A 22,252-nucleotide genomic window follows, 5' to 3' on the forward strand; every position below is an offset into this window, starting at 1 on the left:
AGACTGCTGTTTTGTTTCTGGGTCAAAACTGTAAATCCCAGTTTCATTCCCACTGACGATCTCCCAAACAGCGTTTGACCTCCCTCTGTCAAATCTTTCGATCATTTTGCGGCACCATTGCACCCTCTTGCATTTTTGCTCATCTGTCAGCATGTGTGGCACCCATCTTGCAGAAACTTTACTGAGTCCAAGAACATCATGTAGGATGTTGCTAACACTTCCCGATGATATTCCAACACTTTCAGCAATTTGTAGGACCGTTACTCTGGAATCTTCCTCTATCATCCTATGTACGGCAGCCACTATGGTTTCTGTTGTTGCTGTTGTTGGACGCCCAGAGCGGGGGTCATCTTCCAAAGAGTTCCTGCCCCTTCGAAATTCCGCAAACCAGTCGTAAACAATTGTCCTTGAAGGTGCTTCATTTCCAAAGGCAGCCTGAAGTCGTTCAAGGCTTTGCTTTTGATTTAACCCACTTTTAAAGTCATAAAAAATCATAGCCCGCCATTGAGTGCGTTGGAGCTCCATGACTGAATAGTGATTACATTGAGCTATTCACATCTAAAACTCAGCTGTGTTCAAGTTTTTCAAGCTATGTAAACAAAACTTCTAAAATACGTTATTTATAGATACATGATTTCATTTTTAGCAGAAGCGTACATTTCTTTGTAACAGATTTCTTATATCTGGAAACTTGTTGAATGGCCCTGGTATGTGTGTGTGTGTGTCTACAAGTGTGTTCACAAGGTGTCCCTGATACAAGTTTCTACCCCTTATAAAGTGTTCACGATGACTGCACTTATATGCACCTCAAGTCGACTCATCAGTAATACTAAATCTTCACTTAACATTCTTGCCGATTACAGAATGAACGTTGTTCAAACTTTAATTTAGGGAAGGAATTGATATCAAATACGTCAGATACTTGATCTTAGTTTAAAAATTATACTTAAAATTGGAAAGGGGGTGCATTCAAACATTAACTTTATAGGATGGGAGATCTAAAATAACATTATTTTAGGAGGGATTATCTTATCTTTTGTCAGCTCGTTGATCAGGCTCCCATATAGCCCCCCTAGCACTACACCCCTAGGCTTGATTTGACATAATGCGATTCCTCTCATTTTTAGAAAGGAAACATGCCAGTGGCGGAAACTACGGGGAAATTAAATTTTTGCTAAATTTCCAGTTAAGACACGCTTTTGTCGGTATATTGTGTCATTTGTCGGCAAATTTGCTTGTTTTGTGGGTAATTTTCATTTTAAAAACTCGGTATTACGGTGATAGTAAAATTTTCTTGCGGAATCATCTGATACCAAACAAAGATCCCCCTTCCTAGTTAGAGCCAGCCACGTAGCTGCAGCGGGCACTGGGGGGGGGGGGGGGGTTGGGGGGGGGGGTTCCCCCAAATGAAAATTTTGTCAACGACTTGCCACCTCTGGCTACAGTTTTTCCGAATGATATTTTGAAGATTTGGCATAATTATAATTCCGTGAGCTTAATTTAGTGCAAATAAATCTGTTTGTTGTATCTGTTTTCTTATTTTAAAGTCTGCCCCCCTCAAGTATGGTTCTTGCTTGAGTTTGCTCACCTTAGCCGACATCTATAGCTACGTGGTTGTTTAGAGCGCAATTACACTGCTTACACCCAAATATTTTAAGAAAAAATTAAGGATGATCCAGCCCCAGAATTTCGAAAACTTAAGAACAGCCAGCCTGAACTTCGATCTTATAAAAAGTGTGTCTAATTTGTCCTTTCAGAAGCACAAATCTGATCACACTACTCTAACAGCGCACCGACCATCTCACGTGACGAAGCTTTTCCACAAGAAGGAGGAAGTTGGCCTGATGTTGTTGCTTATGGTAAACAGATGATTTATCAGACACTGGAGATAGTTTTAGTAGATCTTTTAAGATGCTGTTTTGGTTTTTATTATTTTCTGTGTCTATGGTTCATCTTGGGCCTGGCGTCAATGCATGTGGCGTGAGCACTCACATAAGCATAGCCCACGAGGCTTCCTTTTACATGAAGGAATCAAAGTATGCAGATATCGTCAAATCGAACAGGGATGCTTTTGTAGCCGGAAATCCTTATCCAGATTTTGCATATGCTTCACAATGCTTTGATGCAAAGTATCACGATGTTTCGGAGACAACTCACTGGGCGCCGTTTTTGAATGCGACTGTCAATTACATCAGGCGAAATTTCAAACAACCATGGAACGCTGTAAGAATTTTATTTTTTCTCAGTGCCGTTTACTGTTATAAAGGAAACATACTACAGCTTGACAATTGTTGAGGGGGGCTGGAGCTCCCCCCCCCCCCCCCCCCGCTTCCGACAGCCTGGATTTTCTCGAGCATATTGAAAACGTGGGGAGGGGGAGTGGTCTTTGGGGTTGACAGTTTTGCGGTATTTGTCTTTTTCTCTGTCGGTAATTTGGTAATCTTCCTCATTCTGGTGATGAAAAAATTGGCGGTGAACGGATTTAATGAATTCATTATTCTTGGAGTGATTATTTTATCTTTGTTAGGTCGTTGTTCAGCCCCCCTAGCATTGCACCCCTGGGCTTTATAGACAAGATATGATTTGATCCCTCGTTTTACAAAGTGTTATGCAATTAGTTTTATGTTTTATTTAGTTTTGTGATATTCAGTTGCCTGTTCTTTTGATGTTCTTGATAGTTCCGTTGTTTGTCACCTTGCCATCAACATTCCGTGTTATTGCATCATCCCATCGCCACTAATGTTGTCATCAGTCCTTTTGTTTGTTTGAAGTAATTATTTTGTTATCGTGATTAGGGTGTGTTGTCATGTGATTTTTGTGCTACGCCCTTGTTTGTGAATTCAGTCGTTAAGTAAGCCGTCAAGTAAAGTCGTTTTGCGAAGTTGCCGTTACGTGGAATCCTTGTTTAGAAAAATTGAACTTGTTATCGCCGCCGTTGCTTTTTGGATGTTTAATTACCGAACTGTTGATTTTTCTATATAAAAACTGCTACTACTAATTGAATTGCTGTACTTTATGTGAAGAAAAACTTCCGTAAAACTTCGTAGTTTTACATAAACTTAAAAGCACTATGGGAAAAGTAAGCTTTATTTTTCGTGGGTGGATGAATCCAGAGTACATTTTTAAGTGAGGGGGGCTCTAAGCGAGTTGGCAAATCCCCAAGTCTCAAGGTAGTTTGACACCATTATATTTGATACCACAACCTTAATATCCTACTTCAGCAAAATGTGGGGGGGGGGCTTCAACACCCCAGCCTCCGGCCCTGTCGTGCCTATACACCCTCCAACCTGACTCCCCTTTTGAAATTCCTATTTATGCACCTCATCGTTACGAGACGATACGAAACGGGGACGTCTGAATTGGAAGGGTCGATCTATGGGTATCTGACGGTACGATCCTCGATGCACGGTACGACGTGTCGGTTTCCATTTTCTCCAGGATGTAACTCAGTAAGAATGCCAATTCAACGTTCTTTTTGCAGCCATCAGATGAAGCTCTGTCAATTTTGTTTTACGTCGCTCTAATGGTTTCGAAAGTGACGTCATTAAACATAATTTTGACTTGGTTAAGAATATAAATTATTACTTTGGCCCTTATTTTGTGTTGAATGCCGATTCACTCTCGTATTCTTGGGTCCTTTGTTCCAGTTTGTAACTTATTTATCTTAATTTATGGGTCCCGTTGGTCCTGAAAACAGCACTTCTAGGATCGTCTCATCTATTTATTCTTTGGTTTCAGCGAGCCAAGAAGCTGATTGCATTTTTATTTGGGTTCATCTCACATCAGGTAGCCGACATTAGTTGGCACAGCCTCGGAATCGACCAAGGCTTCATTCGCGCTATGGCGAACGTGAATTTTCACGCTGTCTTTGAAGACGCCCATGGAACTGCTGACGTAGGCGGAGACATGATCTCCCAGCTAGAGGGAGACGATTCGCTAATCAACCAGCTGCAATGGTAAGAGTATGACACAATCACATCCAGAGACGTAGCAGCCTTCAAATGCCCAGGGGGGGGGGATGTTCAAGACAGTCACTCTAATTTTAAACCTATGTACAGTTGAATCTCCATTAACGGACACCTCTACACAACGGACACCTCTCAACAACGGACAGATAGTTTCGTCCCAGGTGATCAAGACACTCTTAAAAAATCTCTGTACAACGGAAATCTCTATACAACGGACACCTCTCAACAACGGACAGATATTTTTGTCCCAGGTGATCAAAACACTCTTAAAAAAACCTCTGTACAACGGAAATCTCTATACAACGGACACCTCTATACAACGAACAGATTATTTTGTAAATGGCTTTGAAAAAAGCAATCATTTAATAAACTAAAGCTTTTCGTCTGACACTCTTCAGAGTTTAAAACGTCAGAACATAGATCGAAAACTCTACGCTAAGAAATATATATACCCACAACTGGATATATACCCACAATAGGTATATCAACAAAGGACAGACAATTTTGTCCCAAATGGTCGAAACGCTCATGAATAAACCTATGTATAACGAACAGTTTCACTTGTCCAAACGGTGTCCGTTTTATGGAGGCCCCACTGTGTTTTTGACAAAAATATTTTGTGCATTTGTAAGTAAAACAGAGTTAATGATACATGTGTGTATATGGCTGGAACAGAAGTGATAAATGCTGTAAAAATGTGTAGGTACAATCCTTTAACTGTTAGGTAGTTTAGGGAGTCTGTGTATGTAGATTTAGATGGCTGTGTGGCCAGATTGCTAAGTTTGGAGAGGCGAGGAACTGTGAGAGAAAAACATTAAAAGTAGAAGTTTCTGTAAATTTTTTCGTTAGGAAAAGAAATCTGCGAGGAGCAATTCTCTACAAAATTTGTTATTCAAAAAAACGAGAGAAGAGTATTCAGGACAAAATAGTTATTATTCTGTAAGAAAGATTATTTTGTTTATTATTATTATTATTCCTTGCTTAAGAAATCTTTGGCTCTTTTGGCTGCTTCTTGGGATTGACGGTCTTGTTTAGTTAATAAAAGTTTTTTCTGCATTTTCAAGGTTTATTCCTTCTAAAGATCTGTATCAAATATACTTGGATTATTATGGAAAGGAAATGGTCACCCAAGAGATTATCGAAGAGTGCACGACGTTGTTGTTTCTTGCTTGGCTTGGTGAAAAGATTGCTGGAGCAAAACTGTTCAAAAAATATGCAAAGAAGTCACCTTTTCTGCATGAAAAACTGCACAATTATTTTCTTGGTATGTTCCTAGATCAAACGGGAAATTCATATGCAAGTTTAGATTCATATCATTTGACACTATATTTACAATTCATTTGATACATGTTAATAAGTGAAATATTCATAAGATAAGATAATTAAATTTAGTTTTGCCAAAATTAAGTTTTTAAAATTAATATTTACCGGTCTGTCATAAAGTGCTCGATAGGCAGAGCTGTACAAGTTGCCTGATGATTACATAAAGCGTGAAACTCGGAGAAGCATCTTAGAACCGTCCTGTTCTATACACCAAATAGTGCAAATAATGTGTTGCACATATTAGTTGAAATGAATCAAAATAATATGTTGAACGACCATCGACGATCCCTCTTATAGTGGAGACCTTGAACAATCAACAACAAGCCATTATGTCCATAAATTCTTCTCGATAGTCAAACTCATGTAAAGATAAGGTAGGGTGAGGGAGAAGTGAGGGTCTCATCAATGGCGGCGCCAGCCACTAAGCTCTGGGGGGGACAAACCAAAAAAACTTAAGCCACGCCCTTTTAACCACCAGAAAACGCCCTTTTTCCAACAGGGAACGCCAATTTTATCCGAAGGGAACGCCTATGATTATTTTTTGTTTGAAAATTGGCAGTTTGAAAGTCATAGGATTACATCACAAAAAGTACGGTGTCAAAATATTACCCCTCCCCCAAAATTTTCTCATCGAATTTAGACGAAATAAAAAATCGATTCTGCTGAGAACTAGGGGGGACGTGTCCCCCCCAGTCCCCCCCCCCCCCCCCCGTGGCGCCGCTACTGGGTGTCATCTCATCAGGACGAGAATGGGTGAGGGTTAGCCCAGAGCCACTTTTCATTCTTCTTCTCAGCTAGACGCTCCTCCACTCCTCCGCTCCTCTGCTTGGATTTCTATTGACGCGCTCGAAATTTTGTGGCTCTGGTACCCAGGGTTAAAGGATATATAATTATAGTGAACTCGATGTCATTGAAAGACAAACTTGTTATAATATCGTTATATTGCTGCTAAACTCTTAGAAAATAGGCTTTTAGGTGGATGCATTTTGAGGCTTTTGTTTTTACCTGTTAGGTGGTATTCACGATATGGCGGCATGGACGAACGAAATTTGGAGTCATACGGAGACTATGATGGAGCATGGAACAGAGGCTTGTCACATACCAAGAAACACTCTGTTTATCACGTGTAGTGGCAACGAGATGACAGGGAAATCAAGCGGGATATTTCTGAAGAACCCTGGGAAATCGTATCTAAGAGTAAAACATGATCTGAAAGTACATGACGTCATCAAGATGAGAAAGAACAATGGTATGGTATTGTATCCAAAAGTAGAGATTTTGAACATGATCAAACAAAGACAAAATGACTGGTTGAACGAGGCTAGGCTTCTGCATAGAAAACCTGAAATACCAAACGCAAATATGAAGGACAGCTTGCAGCCTTATGCAGAAGTGGGAATGTAAGTTGTTAAGCTCCTTTGCTTTAATTGTAAACTTGATGAGGCCCTGTTTCCATTAATCCGTTTGCGTATGTGTCCATTTTCAGATCATTCCTTTTTGCGTTTTTTCTAGAACCGTTCCCATTACTCCTTCCCACTTCGTTTCATTCAAAACAAAAACAAAAGCTTCCCCATTACTCCATTTTAGTCCGTTTTCATATCCTTTTCCGGACTCGTTCTGAAATTTGGAATGGCTGCCCATTTTCTCGAATGACTCCGTTTTCACGTTTTCAAGTGACTCAGTTTTCGAAGGACTCCACCGCGAATAGCATTTTTGAATGACTCCGGTTTTGTATCAAATGACTCTGAACGCAAAATCAAAGACGAATTCAATTGACTCTGTTTTGATACGAAGAAGGCCAGAGTGACTCAGAACCAGGGGCGTGGTGGCCCACCGGGACTCAGGAATTTTCCTGGTAAGTCCCTGGTAACTTTTCATGTAGACCCCTTGGATTTTGCTTCCTTTTAAGCTTTTATCAATTGTAACATCAGATTTGTGAGAGAAGAAACAAGTGAAGTAAGGCCCCTCGCTGCATCTGCGACGCTCATTTCCAACATATTGTACTGTAAGTGATGAAACAAGAAGCAATCAGCATCAAAAAGGCGTATCCCTAAAAACCTGATTTTCCCGGCCGACAACAATTCCCACCACGCCCCTGCTCAGAACTTATTGGTTATGTACCCATATGTTGTAACCAGACATTTTCTCAATGTTTCCGTTAGCGTTCGTAATTTGTTTTTGAGATTTTGAATAGAATCTAATGTCTGTAGTGGTAAGGGTGGTTCGAGGCCTCCTAATGACCCCGTTAATGCAAAAAGGGCCTGTTTTCACCTTTTGCTATTGTTGTTGTTATATTTTTGCGAGAACTCCCCTTGTTATTTTCTAAGTACTAAACTTTTCTGCTTCATACAAAAGATCCTTGAATAATCATGTTTAACATTATTTTGGCCACTGCATGTCACAATAGCCAAAGTAAGAAATGAATAGAATTACGAATAAAGATTACGAATGAATAAAAAAACAACGCCAAGCATTTATTGTCGATAAATTCTTGTTTAATATATATCGCCATTCCATGTCTTGTTGTACTCCGAACTGGTAGGAATATATCCTTTCCTTTCAGGTCACTTTTGTATTCAGACGACCTTCCGATGGGAGCAACATTGTTATATGGAGCCCCTAATAACAACCAAAAGGGTAGCCCTCAGCTAGGCAGGGTTTACCTTGTAAATCTAACGAGCGGGTGGTCGAGTCAAAACAGTTTCCATAGCAGCAAACTGCCGCTTCGGAGTCATCTGAACGACTTTAGCTATGACGTAATAGACGGCAGTGAAAGAATGTCAAAATTTGGCTGGAGCATGGCCATTGTTGACGTCAATAAGGACGGGCTTGCTGACTTGGCAGTTGGAGCTCCCTCACAAGGTGCGTCTTCAGTCGTTCGAAACATCGCATAATAAAAATTTATCCAAAACGAAGCTCTAAAAATGTGGATTTTACTAGAAGCTAAAATATCACTGGTATCCAATTTATAACCCTCTTCTATTTTTTTTTTCTTTAGTAAAGTGTATGGCAGGAAATGCTTGGCCTTTCATAAAGTCAAGAGTAGAGAGTAGAATCGTTTTACATAGCCACCATTGTTCTCCTAAAAAAATTAACTTTTTAGTTTACCATCACGATTTTCAATCTATATTCATCACAGTTTCTAAAATAGCAGCTGTAAAAATGATGTAAGAGGACACTACCTGCAGCACCTCTGCACAGCATCTCTGCTACTTATTTGCATTCTCGACGTACTTAATATTTCTCTTCCCTATTATTCTCTATTTTTTAAGATCAAAAAAATTTCTGACTTTAGTTTCCACTGAATTAACCTTATATATATCTAACACGATTCAACAGGATCAAGTCAGTTGAAGTACTATGGAGCAGTGCACATATATTTTGGAAGAAAAGGACAAAATTACTCGAAATCACCCGATCTGACGTTTCATGGAAACACAACATTTGAAAATCTCGGATTTGCACTTCAAGGAGCAGACATCGACGGGGATGGGTTCAAAGACCTCATTATTGGATCCCCATTTGCACCTGCTGGTGGGGTGCAAAGGGGTAGAGTTGATGTTGTATATGCAAATGCAAAGGAAAGTGATATCAAAAGAACTTTGTTTGCAGCTGGTACACAGGATTACGAATGGCTTGGGTATTCGTTGCTCTTCAAACGCGAGCAAGGCAAACCATTGTTGCTGTTGGGTGCTCCTGCTTACAGGTATTACTTTATACTGCTAATGTCGTTCTTTTTTTCAAATCACGTCACTTTGTATCCCAAGGATGGGGTGTACTCTGATATACAAAGATAGATGCGGCTCAGCTCAGGTTATTAAATTCTGGCCAAAAAGTATTTTTTGGGATAAAAATAAACCCCAAATAAGTATTTCATTGTCGCTAACTAATTTTACGTATTTTGCAGTTTTTGGATAATTCTACAAAATTAAAAAAATTTTCTTCTGCAAATTAATAAATTAAACATTAGATATTCCATGAATCTTAAATAAGGACTTGAAACAACATGCTTACTTCAAAAATATTTCTTACCCGAATTCTAAACCCAGAAAATACCCCAAGTATCTCTATCCTAAGTATAAGAAATGATCTTCTCTCGGCTTAAAATCATGCTATCGTTTGGACGACATGGTAGGTAAGTGGTTCTCGGGGTACTTTTTGACTTAAGAGTTTGGTCAAAAATATTCTGTATGTCACATGCTTAACAAATTTTGGCTTCATGGACAGATGGATGATTCTTAGGCAAAAAGTACAAAGCATTACAAAACGCATTCCTTTTGATTTTCAAAAAGCAAGATTGCCATGATAAAGTATGCACAATTTGCCCCCCGAGTGCCATGATATAAAACATGCTATAACAAGCCAGCACAAGAAAAGCGCCTAGTACTGTATTTTTAACACCAAATTGAGCACCATTTTTCTATACATTCCAAAAGCCGCAGCTCTGCTTGTCTCATATTGGGCCTTGCATTTGAAGTTCTTAAGGAAGTCTACTTTGTTCCAGGAAATGCTTCAACGAAGACTGCTCCTACTCCCCACACGATGTTCAACAGCTCGGTAGAGTGTTTATTTATGACTTGTCCTTTGTGAGACCAAAGCTAGTTGCAGTTCTCGAAGGTCTAAAGAGGTTTTCAAAATTTGGCGCATCATTAGCTGCTGGCCTGCCTTTTGGAGCCAGTTCGGGCACAATGCTTGCAGTTGGTGCACCTTCTGTTGGTAAGGATTTTATCCTGTCGAAACAGACTGTAGGTTATTTTGAGCATGTATCTGGATTATCTTCATAGGGCATTGTTTCGAAGACAATCCCTATCGTATTGGCGGCGTAGCTTGACCTTCCAGACTAAGGGGAGTGAGCACCATTAGTAGTAAAATTTACCGGGGAAGACATAAATAAAGAGAAATTTAGGTGCTATTTCACCTACCGATAGACGACTTTACCGACAAACCAGGGGATTTTATGCACCCCTCTTCATCCCCCGCTAGCTACGCCCCTTCCAGTGTCAGATGGCAAAGAAGACCTATTTTAAAAATTGGCTTATATTTTAGAAACGGTTTTCTTTCAAAAGCGCTCATATGAACCAAAAAACATTCCTCCTTCTCACAAGCAACTTGCAAAATGTTAGCATTTCTTCGTATAACCGTTCTTCATAGAATCTGCTCTGTATAGAATCTGATTGTCAAATTAGCCTTTAAAATTTTTACTTTTCTCGCCACTTTGTTTACTGTAAATAATTACATCTAAAATTGCAGATGTCGAGGGGCATCTTGTGGACATGGTTCCGAACACATTTACTCAGGCTGGGACTGTGCATTTGTTCAACCTCACATTACTTGTTAGAAGCGGATTTCATTTCAATGAGAATTTATTTTCAAGTTCAGCTGTCGTGGGCAATTTTTCTGGAGACCGCGATTATGGGGGTTTTGGAATGGCGGTAAAATTTGAAGATACAAACGGTGATTCGGTGGATGATATCATAATTGGAGCACCCTTTAGGACTGAGGACTTGACAGAGGAAATTGTTGGAGGTATGCATGGAATATTTATTGTGATGAATGGGCAATTATCCACGTGTATTAATTTTTAGTACCCAGGCTCTCATAGCTTGCAGACCATGTGTTCTTCATCAGTGAGTACCATTCTGTAATAAGATCAATTACACAGAACAGAGCAATTTGGATTCGCGTATTATATTTTTACTTAAGATAATTACTAAAAGATGAAGTTGTTTTCCATATATTTTATGGAGATGATTTGACGTGCCTTTTTTGTGTTACTTCATGTCCGGGTCCAGCTATTAAACAATATTAGGCGTCGATGAATTTTGTTGTGCTGTTGATGTGTGTGTTTTTTGACATATACACTAGAAGTCCTATTAACTGCCAGACTTCGATTTTCATTTAATTGCTTGCTTTTTCATCCATAGGTTTGTCTCTTCGTTGGTTTGTTGGCTTCTTCGTTATCATTTTCTCGCTCACACATTTGCCCTTTTTTTCTCTTGTTTTTACGCATTCATATGTTAACAATCGTATGCTTTCGAAAAAGACGTTTTTAGAAAGCACAGAAAACGTTTCACTTGATTGTAACTTGCACAAGCAACTTGGTTTTTTTGTAGACTTTTAAGCCCTTCTAGTTTCATGTAGATTTAATTTTTATGCCAGCTGAAAACTCAGAATATCAAAAAGTTATGAAACTTTTATTCTGAAGCCTGGGGACAGGTCATTTCTTTTATCCAAACAAATTTTACAGCGACGAAAAAAATTTCTAAAAACCCAGTTTCAAAACCTATGCGCTTTATTTCAACACAGTAGGAACCCGCATAAAAGAGCCTGTTTTTATAAGAACCCTGCGGCTGAAATTTAATCTTTTAATCCCCATAATTAAGAACCCCCAAAAGGCTGAAATTTGGAAGGTCCTTATATATGTAAGAAAAAAGGGTTCTTAGAGTGGTATTTTTACACCCTATTCACACCGGCAAATTAATCAGCTTAGAGTTAATTCAGATTTTGGTAGGTTGCATTCTATTTGGACAATCTAACAACACAAATTCGTTTGATTGATTGAAGTTTAACATGAAAAACAAAGCTGTTTTAGGTGTGTCCGTTAGAATTCTTGCGGTGGAAAACATTGTTAATATGTACAAGGCCTGTACATATATAAGAACCTTGTTAAGAGCCTTTTAGACTGGGATTTAGAATAGCAGCAGCCTGTTAATTAAGAACCTATTCAGGCTGCTAGAAAAAAACCTAGGTTCTTTTGTGCAGGTTTCTTCTGTATGTGACTTTGGACAGTAACTAAATTTTATTTGGGTACTATTTAAAGTCATTGTATTTCACTTTTTAATGCTTTATATAATTTGATAGTTTTAGTGGTGCTCGTTTGTCGAGCTGTTTTATATCATCCTTAATTTTCAATGATATTTTTGTTCCTTTGTGTTCATACGAGGAAAATCGTTGATTATTTCAATCTTTTGTAGCTGAAAGTGGGGCTGTGTACATTTTCAACGGCGGAAAATCTTTTCCAACTGGAGATGCAACTGGTGACTGTGCTTCCACCACTGTCCAGCCTTGTCCACAATTGAAGGTTTTGATAATACCGATTAAATATCTAATGTATCAAATAGGTTTTGAATAGAAGTATTTTATCATGATTATCTATGCAAAATTCACCTTCTTTGGCCGTTCTACTTGCTAGTGGTTGGCTTTTGGGATGCCTTCAACTTTAGAACGAAAAGTTTATTGTAACTTAAGGCCCTCCTCTCAGTATGTTATCAAGTTTGAATCCAAGACTCTCACTTTACAACTCGGAGGGGCTTGCAACGACACATTCCCAATTCGGACACAAAAGTTTAACGTTCAAAATTATCGTCCTAGTTTTTCTCTCAATCTCTTTCATTATCTTTTCACTTGAAATGCTTATCATCTACATTCATAGTTACAATGAAATGACATATAATACTTGTATTTATATAATTGATATCATATCGATGGCTCAGATGATTCGTAATCACCAAACGTTTGCCTCTTTTTACCTCTTCTAGGCTTCAAGAACTTTCAATGGAAAAGAGGTGAGTAGCCATTTCCTCTGTTAACACCGCTCATTAAGTAGTCTGCGCCCCAGTCCACAAGTGCTGCCACATTTATGGACTGTGCAATATTGATAAATATTCTGTCCAGGCAGAGGGCAGGATCTAGTGTATGAAAATAATTTATGCAATGAAATCATTGTAATTTTGCATGAAAAATCTTCGTAGAAATATTCACTGAAACCACACAGGACGTACAATGCCTGCCAAAAGTCTTGGAACACTGACATCAATTTCCAAGGTCAAAACCAATCATCCCCCTCTCCCCCACGGAACAATGTTGGTTTACTATCAAACGGGTTAGGATTTTAGGAAGCACTTTCTTTTGCGCTTCTTTTATTATATTTCTCTAAATCATCAACATTGTTTGAGGGGGAAGGGGGCAGAAGTAGCAATTTTTTTTCATGAAAGGAAAGAAAGATATCAAATGCAGCGTAAATTGGTGGGTGTTCCAAGTACTTTTGGCAGGCATTGTAGATAAGATGATGCTTGGAGAGTTAAAAGTTTTACAAGGTTGGTTTAACAGTTGACAATTTCAGCTAATTGCATAATGATCAAGGGTTGCATAAATTGTCACCAGATCCTAGTGGAAACTGTGGACAGGATACTCATCAATATTGCGCAGTTCATAGATGTGGCAGCATTTGTGGACTGGGGCACAGGCTATCATCAAGTAGAAGGACATATTTCTGTATACATTTTACTGTGTAATTAAACAAAAGAACACCGAGGCAAAGAGTAGGTTAAAAGGCTGTTTTTTAAGGAGACGTTGTGAGCATCACCAGTTTTAAGCCTTTCTATTTGATTGACAAAGACCTAGCGGGTGCTAAACTTTACAGAGTAGCTTAGTTTGGACTTCACCCTGATTATAATTCCTTTATCTAGGTAGAACTGCCCGAATGAAAGCGAACGCGATATAGTTTGCTTGTTTAGGCCCTTGTCTCTTACGCCCATGTTGATGGACATTCTCTGATTAGATTACATAACTTTTTTAAGGCAGTTTGATTTAGGCTTTTGTATCAATTTCATTTGCATCGAATTTAGGTATTCTTCTACATATAGTAGCCAGGTATATGATAATTTGTCATTTGCGCGTTAAATAGTAAGTGATTAGCCGCTTTCTGCGAAAACTGACTTTTACATTCTACACTTTTATCACTGAAAAACATGTGCCAAACGTTCAGTTATTACGACTATTTCTATTCTGTTTGATTTTCAGTATAATGCAAGATTTGGATCCGCATTTGCAGTTGGCAAGCTCCCTTTAATGTTTATCTCTTCTCCCCGAAGTAGTTTCTATAGTTTTCACACTGGACTGGTTGAAATAGTGAAACTGTGAAGGCTAACAAACATCCTATCTTCCAAATTTGTAGCACGGATACTGGACACATATTCTCATCTTTAATACAAATTTTAATGTATGGCGGAATAGACCTCCAATTATATTTGCATGATTCGTTCACTAGCAGTGACGATAGATTATTTAGCTAATTTTAGAATTAAAAATTGTTTCTTCCGATTTCCTATTTCATTTTGTACGCATGTGTATCTTGCCTGTTTACTTTTCTTTCCTGCTTCTCAGTTTTTCAGGGGGCTCTCAGTTGTGATTGGTTGTGACTGGAACTAGAGTAGGGGGGCCACTGACCATTTGTTTTGTCTTCCTGGCTCTTATTCACTTGATGCCTCGTCACTGGCAATTACAATATTTCGCAACGAGGCTGAATCAATAAAGTGTCACTTCGACACAGAATTTCTGTTCTGTGTTTTCCAATACTTTTTTATCGTGAAGATGGCTTCAAGCAATGATGACCTGCATCAGTAAGAAGGGAAAATGACAAGAGATGGAGGGGGTGTTTTCAATAGGCATAGAATCAACATCTGATGAAATACTGTTGAATATTTTTCGGTTGCTGCCGATTGAAGATATTTTGAAAGTTATCTGCGTCAGCAAGCGTTTCAAACGTGTGGCAGAGGATCCTTGTCTCCACAGGTGGGAAATTTTTCTCAAAGTATCATTTAGGCCATTCGCCACTTGACCCATTTAAATTTCACCCTAAATTCCCATTGTAGACAAACTGCTACACCAGGTATTTTGTAACAATTAAAACATGGTTGAGCTTTGTAGACCGGATTTCCTGGTGGTTGTGGGTACTAAATTGAAGGATACCACAAACAGCTGTTTCAGGGATGTTTGCACAAAATAAATTCAGGAAGGGCAAACTTGTGAATAAGACACCAACAGTTTACAAAAACTGCCTGTTTTCTTGGCATCTTCCAAAGGCACATTTTCCTGCTGCTGCCTCTTTTGGCTGAAGGCAGAGGGCAAGTTTCCCCACCTACCTACCCCTGTGCTGCAGCTGTTCTTAGCTATTATGTATTGAATCCTCTTTTTCCATGTAAAGAAGCATTTGCATCAGAAATCAGCGAAAAAGCTGTTTTTTGTCATAATAATATTGTTTACTAGCCCAATAGGGTGACCTGACCCAATAGATGACAAATTGTTGACAGCAATCATCTGCATGAGCTTTAAAACTGGAACCCTTACTTTATGAAAAACATTGTCTATCAATTATCAAGGATGTCTTCACTGAAATTTCCAAAACCATTGCTACCATCTTTGCCCTAGGAACACCTGGGTGGGTCTTTGGAGTGTGGTAGTTCAGCTGTTATCATTCAATGCCTATTAATGGTCTACAAGATGTCAAAATAATTATTCCATCGACTCCTCTAAGTAAATATGGCTATAGATGACCACCTTCCCAGCTTGTCCAAAACCTTCTGAAAAAAATGTTTACAAGCTTGTAATATTTCTGATATTAATGCTGATGTTTTGGAAATTTCTGAAATGAAGTATTTCAAGCTTTATTCTCTCTCAGAACATCTTTTCATTTTTAATCATATTCAGGAATTGAGTTATCGAGTTGCTTACCAGTTTGTGTTTTTTAGGAGAGTAAATTTTGGCAAAAGTGGTGAAAACCTGTTTATATCAAAAACAATATTGCAATCATACATCAATAAACATGCTGGACATTTGCAGGCTTTGACCTTGATTGACTGTTACTGGGTCCCCCCTCACCAGATGGCAAGAGTTTTGGATCCATTGAAAAACCTTGAAGAACTAAATATCATTGGATGTGAAGTAAGCTTGTCAGCTTTGTGTTCAATTTTTCAAAGGAATCCTCAGTTAAGAAAGCTTGGATGGTCTGTTCCTCAAAAAGGACTCTACAAAGAACTATGCAGACCAGATGGACAACCTAATGATGTTCACAGACAGCTGTGTGATTCGTTTGGAAGGCTATCAAGTCTTAAACTAAGATTTCACAAGTTTATTCATTTTGAAACGATTGTTGGCTTGTTTCCAAATACCATGACTTTATCTGAGCTTCTCCTCGAGTACAAAGGACCTAAAGTTACATCTCTTATCCATGATGGCTCTGATTACAGTATCTTAATAAAGTCAAACTGTCCATTTCCTGTATATTATTCAAATCCTTTACATTTCAATGACATTTCATTGCATTTTAATTTGAATGTGATAGATTTTTCAACAAAGGTTGCTCTCAATGCTGCAAAAACGGACCAATTAACTTGTTTATTGGCACCAGGAAGCTTAAACATTCTTTGCTGGAATCATATTGTCCCATTGTATAAGACTCCAGGAATATTGATGGTAGACTTCAGCTCAACTTGCTTAACTGCAGAAAAGATAAATTGGCTTGGCAATCTCAATAGATTGACACATTTGAATCTTCAACATGTTCAACACTTTAAAGCCAACCTTATGAAGGCAATCGCTTTGAACTGTCCTGATCTGCAGTCATTGAATCTGAACAATTGTGTGGATTGGGTGGATGAGGTAAGAGGTTTTTGTCAACTTGTCATCTTTGGAAAAAGCCAAGCAAAATAGAATATAATTTGAATTCACATTTTAACTTCCTCACATGTGTAATGGTTTGTGTTTACTTTTACTGTTACAGGCGATGCCTCACATGTTCAGTAATGTTGTTACGTGTTTTAGTGTGTTAACAGTCACATTCATGTTCCATAGCATTGAAAGTTGCTTTGTTTTGTTATACACATAAGGCACGGTTTATAACACCTTGGGAGCAGTTGGTTGTATTTAAGTACACAGTTTTTTATTGTTGTTCAGATTTAGTTCTCGTTAAGCGATCATTTTCTTTGGTCTATGATCCTGGTTTTTACAACATGCTTATGACCCTTGTTTTGATTATCTGGTGTCAAAAAAAGCAGTTGTATGTTTTAGGCAAAAAATTAAGATGAAGTTAGCTAAATGTTTTTTTATCAAGATGAAGTTAGCTAAATGTTTTTTAGAGTAATGAAATGAACACTGGACTTTTGAGTCACTTGTTCAACACTTTTCCCGACCTGCACGTCATTCAAGTTATGTATGCTGGTTATATTTTTGTATCATTTAGATATTTCTCAACTTTTTTATTGTAATTTTTTTATTAAAAAGAGTTCTAATACTATGTTATAAATTAAAGGATCTATGTGCATTGAAGATAGTCTGTATGTCGTGCTCCAAGCTACAGCATTTAAATGTTGGTAGAATATGTTGTCATTCTGATGGAACCAAAGAGGGGAATTTCATTTGCAAAGTTATTGCTGGAATGAAACATCTACGGTCCTTGTCGATTGCACCATGCTGTCTTGTCAGAGTAGCTGATGAAAAACTTCACAGCACATCTGATGGACTTCTTAAAAAGAATATCCCCAGGAGAAGTAGCATGGCAGATGGGCTAGATAAGCCTTCAGGTGCAATAAACAGAGCTGCATCAACTTCAAGCACAATGACAACCGAATCTGGATACGTAACGCGTCGTGTGACACACCAAAAGGAGATAAATGAAAGGGTTATGCAGAGTGGTAGTGGTTTAGATGATTTAGTAAAAGGCCTGAAGAAAATCGAAGAAGTAGAGTTTATTGGCGTTGGCTATTCATCTGTCTTTAGCATTCCAGATGAGTCAACTGGACTATCATATGTTTGGTAAGGACCTGTTGTAGCGGTTTGCACTTTTGTCTCAAGTTAACCATCATGGCTTTATCATCAAAATCACAAACATTAGTTAATAGTTTAATAGGAGTCGTTAGGGTGAACTCGGAACTGATTGCTTTTCATCTGTCTTGCGCTTGAACACATTGCTCAAAAGTAGGCTGGTCTGTGAAATTTAGAATTTTCTTGGTTGTGTTGCCTTTTCCCTTTTTTCTTCAAAATATCATCACATTGTCAAAATAAATTTTGAAAATCGTAATGAATGAGAAAATGAGGGGGCCAGTTGCCCCAACATTCCTGCCACTGGCTCGTAACTACCAACTAGGGCCGTTGCTGCGGTGAGGTGTGGGGGATGTGACTCCGCCCCCTTGGAAAAAATTTAATTTCAAGGGAGTATTTCGTCGGCAAATTTCCAGACTTGTCGGCAAAGAAAAGATGGCTCACCCAATTTGTCACCCAATTTGGACTTGAGCACCCCGTCGAGCTAGCGACGGCTGTACTACACAGTTCTCGTGTCTTCATCAATTTGAGCAAACAACTACCTGATGCTAGGCATTGCAACAATTATTATGTTTGTGCTTTCAAAAATATATTTGTTGACGAGCGTTGTTGTATGCTCCTCATTCTATAACAATTTTCGAAAAAATCTCAGGTTAACTGCCAGGTTGTAAAATAACGCTCTTAGCCAATTACACGGGTTTTTTTTATGATTTGCAGCAATCACGCTCTTTTATCTATCCTTTTCTTTGACAATTTCGAGTTCCTATCGAAACTAGACACTCATTTCAGTCTTCATCATTGCTACGATATTTTCTTTGATGAAACTTTACTCTGTTAACATGAAATATTTACAATTTTACATAAATGATAATTTTTTTATGAATGATTATTTTGCAGCCCACTGACAAGAAATATTCTGGATGCGACCCTGCTTCCTCTGAAAAACTGGGCACATTTGAGACGACTTACCCTAGCTGGTGATTTTTGGTTTTAATACACTTATTTAATACACCAATAATAATACACTTATTCTATCCTGTTAATGGCTCTGCGTGAGTGATATTTAGTATTCTAATTTTCCCCTTTGGCTGCTAGTAAAGACTCCATGCATGTTATGATTGGTTTGTCCTGAAATTGCGTCGGTGTGAATTTTTGAATAAGAAACTGAATGAAATAAAATCTCGAGTATTGATGATTTGTAACATCATTTTCCAGCTTTTTATTGCTTTGGATCTTAATAGGTCTCCGTGGGCTTGGCTCATTTCGCTCCTTGATAGAAATGACAAAGCACTGTAACCTATTGGAGTACCTTTCACTAGCTGACATTGGTCTGCCTGGAAATTCCTTTGCTCTTTCTTCTTTGCCTCAAGCTCTCACGAATTGCAAAAGTCTCAAAAAGCTGAGGTGAGTTATGCATAATTTCTCTGAATTATTCACATTCTAAGGGCAATTGACTTCTTCCTTCTTGATATGAAGTAGCATTTTTTTTTCTTTTTTATCTCAGCTTTTATATGTAAGATGAACCTGCGCTTGGTCAACAGTCACCAACGTCTATCGTTAAACTTATAAGCGCAGCAGGCGATGCAGTCTCTAGAGTTGAAAAATTGCCAATATTGCCGTTAATCGAGCAGAATTGTTGCAGACAGGCTTGCTTTCCAATTTATTGCCAATGGTTAGCCTGTGGATAAAGATAAAAGTAGCTTCCCCCTTCCCCCACAGATATTTTCCTCTGGCTCAGGATTCCGAAACAAGTTTTTTTCTATCACCAATCCCTCGATTCTTTATAACTAGGTCATAGTGAATTTGTAGCAAATGTCTTTGAGAATTAACGATATTTTTGGTAGATTACATCCCTTCATGTAAATTTTGAATATTTCTTACAGGGTAGATCAACCACATTATAACCTTACTGAAAAGGTGATGGCCGCACTACAGAACTGCAGGAACATTGAAAGCATTCTCATTTCATGCAAGAGTGGTAAAATTCCCAAGGACGTTGAGCCATACATCCGTCTTTTTGATTCGGTAGGCCTAGTTTTTCACAATTTTTCTTAATTCTATTGTAATCCTAAATCCAGATCCTAGATGTTATGTTTATTTCAATCGTACTGTATTGCAGCTTGTTCTATCCTGTCACACGTAATGTTATGTTTTTGCGACTTTATTCCAAGCATATCAAACATATGTAATATTTATTGCAAGTTCTACGCATGATGGCAGCACTCTGTTCATTCTTGCTATGAATAGCATAGTATATCTTATGTGTTATTTATCTCTAAAGTGTTCCTTTGATTAGATTGTGTATTTAGAAACTTTTTCGTACCATAAAAAACTAAACAAAGAAAGGCACTTATATCTTGTGATAGCTGCTCGATAATAACGTCATATCATACGAAATGCCTTATTGTTTTTTAAGGGGCAGAATTTTTCACATTAAATTGTAATACCTTATATTTAATGATCTTGTTTCTTTATCTTTAACGGCACCATGTCCCGACGCATTTGGCTGGCCATTTATATTTCCCATTGGTTGAACTACACAATATACTTTTTGTTACGCATCCAATAAACCCCTGCTAAGCCTTTTGTCAACTCTGAACGGATGACTGACGGGACATAGCGCCTTTAACCATATAGTTTCTTCTTTTTATAAGTTTCTTTAAATGAAGCTAGACAATTTTAGAAGCATCTTAGAAGCTAGCGAATTTCATTATGAAATTTAATCAGTCTCTTCTATGTTTTTCCCCAGTGCAAAAAACTGTGCGTCTTTCAGTTATTTTCGGGTGCATCCATGATTCACTGTAGAAGGTTGACGAAAGAGCTTCTTAAAAGGTTTGAGTTTGTTTTGTACAACCACCTGTTGTTTTGAAACATAAATTTGAATTTTAGCTAATTTTATCAAACCTAACGAAAGCCTAGATATAAGTCGGGCAGCCTGGAGCGTAACATATGCATTGGATGGCAATCACATTGAAGTACCATTTTAGTTCCCAAGGCTCACCTTTTCTTGCATGCCCATAGCCGTCAGCCGCCCATAGCATCAATAAACCTATCAATTTCCATCTCTGCAGCAATTTCCAGTTTCTCCAGCTATAGTTTTTGAGCATGCTTTTTTGCTAGAGATTTGAGCATGCTTGACCCGGCTGGTTAATTTTGCAAGCTTATTCTGACTATTTTTCGAGACCTGATGTCATGGTTAAGAAGAAATTTTGTCCGCGGTTATTCTGTAGATACAGCTACCAGTCCCTTAATTCAGCCTATTGTTTTGATTAGCTGACGTCACATTTCTCTTATTGTTTTAGAACAAAAGACCATTGTCTTCCAAAATGTTAGGAAAAGGCCCCCCTCGCTCCCCCCCAGGTGCCCGCCACTGTCTTGTTTGAAAGAAAGACCGCGAATCTCTTTGTGTCGTCATTATAAGCCACCTTTTTTCTTGCTTTATCTATGTCACTTTTGCTGAAACATTTGCCTGTTAAACCATGGCTTTTACTAATAATGCCATATTTTTTAGATATCAGAAGCTACGTCCTCCATTGTCGATTGCAATACTTCATTTTAGTCAATCACTGACTGGACATGGCCTCCAAGGCATTCCGTTTGCACATTTAAAAACACTGACGTGTTTTGAATCGAAAATCGCCCAATGAATAAAGATATTTAACTTTTTGTATTTGATTAATTTGTATATTTTGTTTATTGCGAACGCACCTAGAAAGTCACATTTAACTGGATTGATTCAGACTATTATTCTCCATGCCAAAGCTAAGTTTGCAGCCGTTGTGATAAACCACGGTTAGCTCGTCTTTAAAAGGGATATTAAAGATTCATGAAGTATCAAAGTAAACAAGACTGCGTTCACACTGCAGCGAAAAAGAGAAGCGAACAAAAAAACAGCTTTTGCGATTCAAAGATCTACTATTTTTGTTAATTTTTTGTTATTAAAAATTTTTGGATAAAAGGTAAGACTATAGCCTTAACCATTTTAGCGATTTTCAAGGGTGACTTGTTTAGTCCAAAAATTGTTTATATTTTTACTTAAATAATAGTCAATGCTGTTTGAATCACAAAAACAGCTTTTGCGATTCTAAGATCTCCATTTTTTGTTAATTTTCTCAGGTTAAATATTTTTTATACAGAGTAAGGCTATAGCCTTCACCATTCTAGCGATTTTCAAGGGTGACCTGTTTAGACCATAACTGTTTTGACTTGTAGGGATTAAGCTTAAAAATTTGATTATATTTCAAATTGTGGTCAAAACTGTTCGTTTCTCTTTACATATCACGGAACAATGCTTTTTTACTACAAAAATACGTCGAGGTGGAAATTTTTTTTTATGAGAAATGAGGCTATAGCCTTCACAAAAC

The 22,252-nt window shown here is 38.1% G+C and overlaps 2 protein-coding genes across 2 annotated transcripts; both read left to right on the top strand.

Annotated features, from left to right (window-relative positions):
- Positions 1 to 1,659: 1,659 nt before the first annotated feature.
- LOC148957288 (phosphatidylinositol-glycan-specific phospholipase D-like) lies at positions 1,660 to 14,412 on the top strand. Its single transcript, XM_089115504.1, has 11 exons — positions 1,660 to 2,223; positions 3,739 to 3,956; positions 5,033 to 5,232; positions 6,304 to 6,691; positions 7,855 to 8,153; positions 8,631 to 8,997; positions 9,796 to 10,007; positions 10,542 to 10,817; positions 12,266 to 12,372; positions 12,830 to 12,856; positions 14,094 to 14,412. The coding sequence occupies exons 1-11, from the start codon at positions 1,912 to 1,914 to the stop codon at positions 14,211 to 14,213; spliced, it is 2,526 nt and encodes an 841-aa protein (XP_088971630.1). The 5' UTR covers positions 1,660 to 1,911; the 3' UTR covers positions 14,214 to 14,412.
- Positions 14,413 to 14,562: 150 nt separating this feature from the next.
- Positions 14,563 to 21,609, top strand: LOC148957289 (F-box/LRR-repeat protein 18-like). The gene is made up of 8 exons (XM_089115505.1): positions 14,563 to 14,864; positions 15,821 to 16,730; positions 17,380 to 17,882; positions 18,786 to 18,865; positions 19,130 to 19,292; positions 19,772 to 19,913; positions 20,638 to 20,720; positions 21,400 to 21,609. The coding sequence occupies exons 1-8, from the start codon at positions 14,716 to 14,718 to the stop codon at positions 21,533 to 21,535; spliced, it is 2,166 nt and encodes a 721-aa protein (XP_088971631.1). The 5' UTR covers positions 14,563 to 14,715; the 3' UTR covers positions 21,536 to 21,609.
- Positions 21,610 to 22,252: the final 643 nt, after the last annotated feature.

This window comes from Rhopilema esculentum, unplaced genomic scaffold (genome assembly GCF_057945365.1).
Source record: "Rhopilema esculentum isolate cy_ngs unplaced genomic scaffold, ASM5794536v1 HiC_scaffold_34, whole genome shotgun sequence".
NCBI classification, from domain to species: Eukaryota; Metazoa; Cnidaria; class Scyphozoa; order Rhizostomeae; family Rhizostomatidae; genus Rhopilema; species Rhopilema esculentum.

What these genes read in the sequence shown, in the direction of transcription:
- LOC148957289 (XM_089115505.1), top strand. Translation starts at nt 14,716, where the DNA reads ATGGAGGGGGTGTTTTCAATAGGCATAGAATCAACATCTGATGAAATA. An exon ending in ACTGGACTATCATATGTTTG is followed by an intron (nt 17,883 to 18,785) that starts GTAAGGACCTGT and finishes ATTATTTTGCAG; the next exon opens with CCCACTGACAAGAAATATTC. An exon ending in ACATCCGTCTTTTTGATTCG is followed by an intron (nt 19,914 to 20,637) that starts GTAGGCCTAGTT and finishes GTTTTTCCCCAG; the next exon opens with TGCAAAAAACTGTGCGTCTT.
- LOC148957288 (XM_089115504.1), top strand. Translation starts at nt 1,912, where the DNA reads ATGCTGTTTTGGTTTTTATTATTTTCTGTGTCTATGGTTCATCTTGGG. An exon ending in AGCCTTGTCCACAATTGAAG is followed by an intron (nt 12,373 to 12,829) that starts GTTTTGATAATA and finishes TACCTCTTCTAG; the next exon opens with GCTTCAAGAACTTTCAATGG. An exon ending in GAACTTTCAATGGAAAAGAG is followed by an intron (nt 12,857 to 14,093) that starts GTGAGTAGCCAT and finishes TTTGATTTTCAG; the next exon opens with TATAATGCAAGATTTGGATC.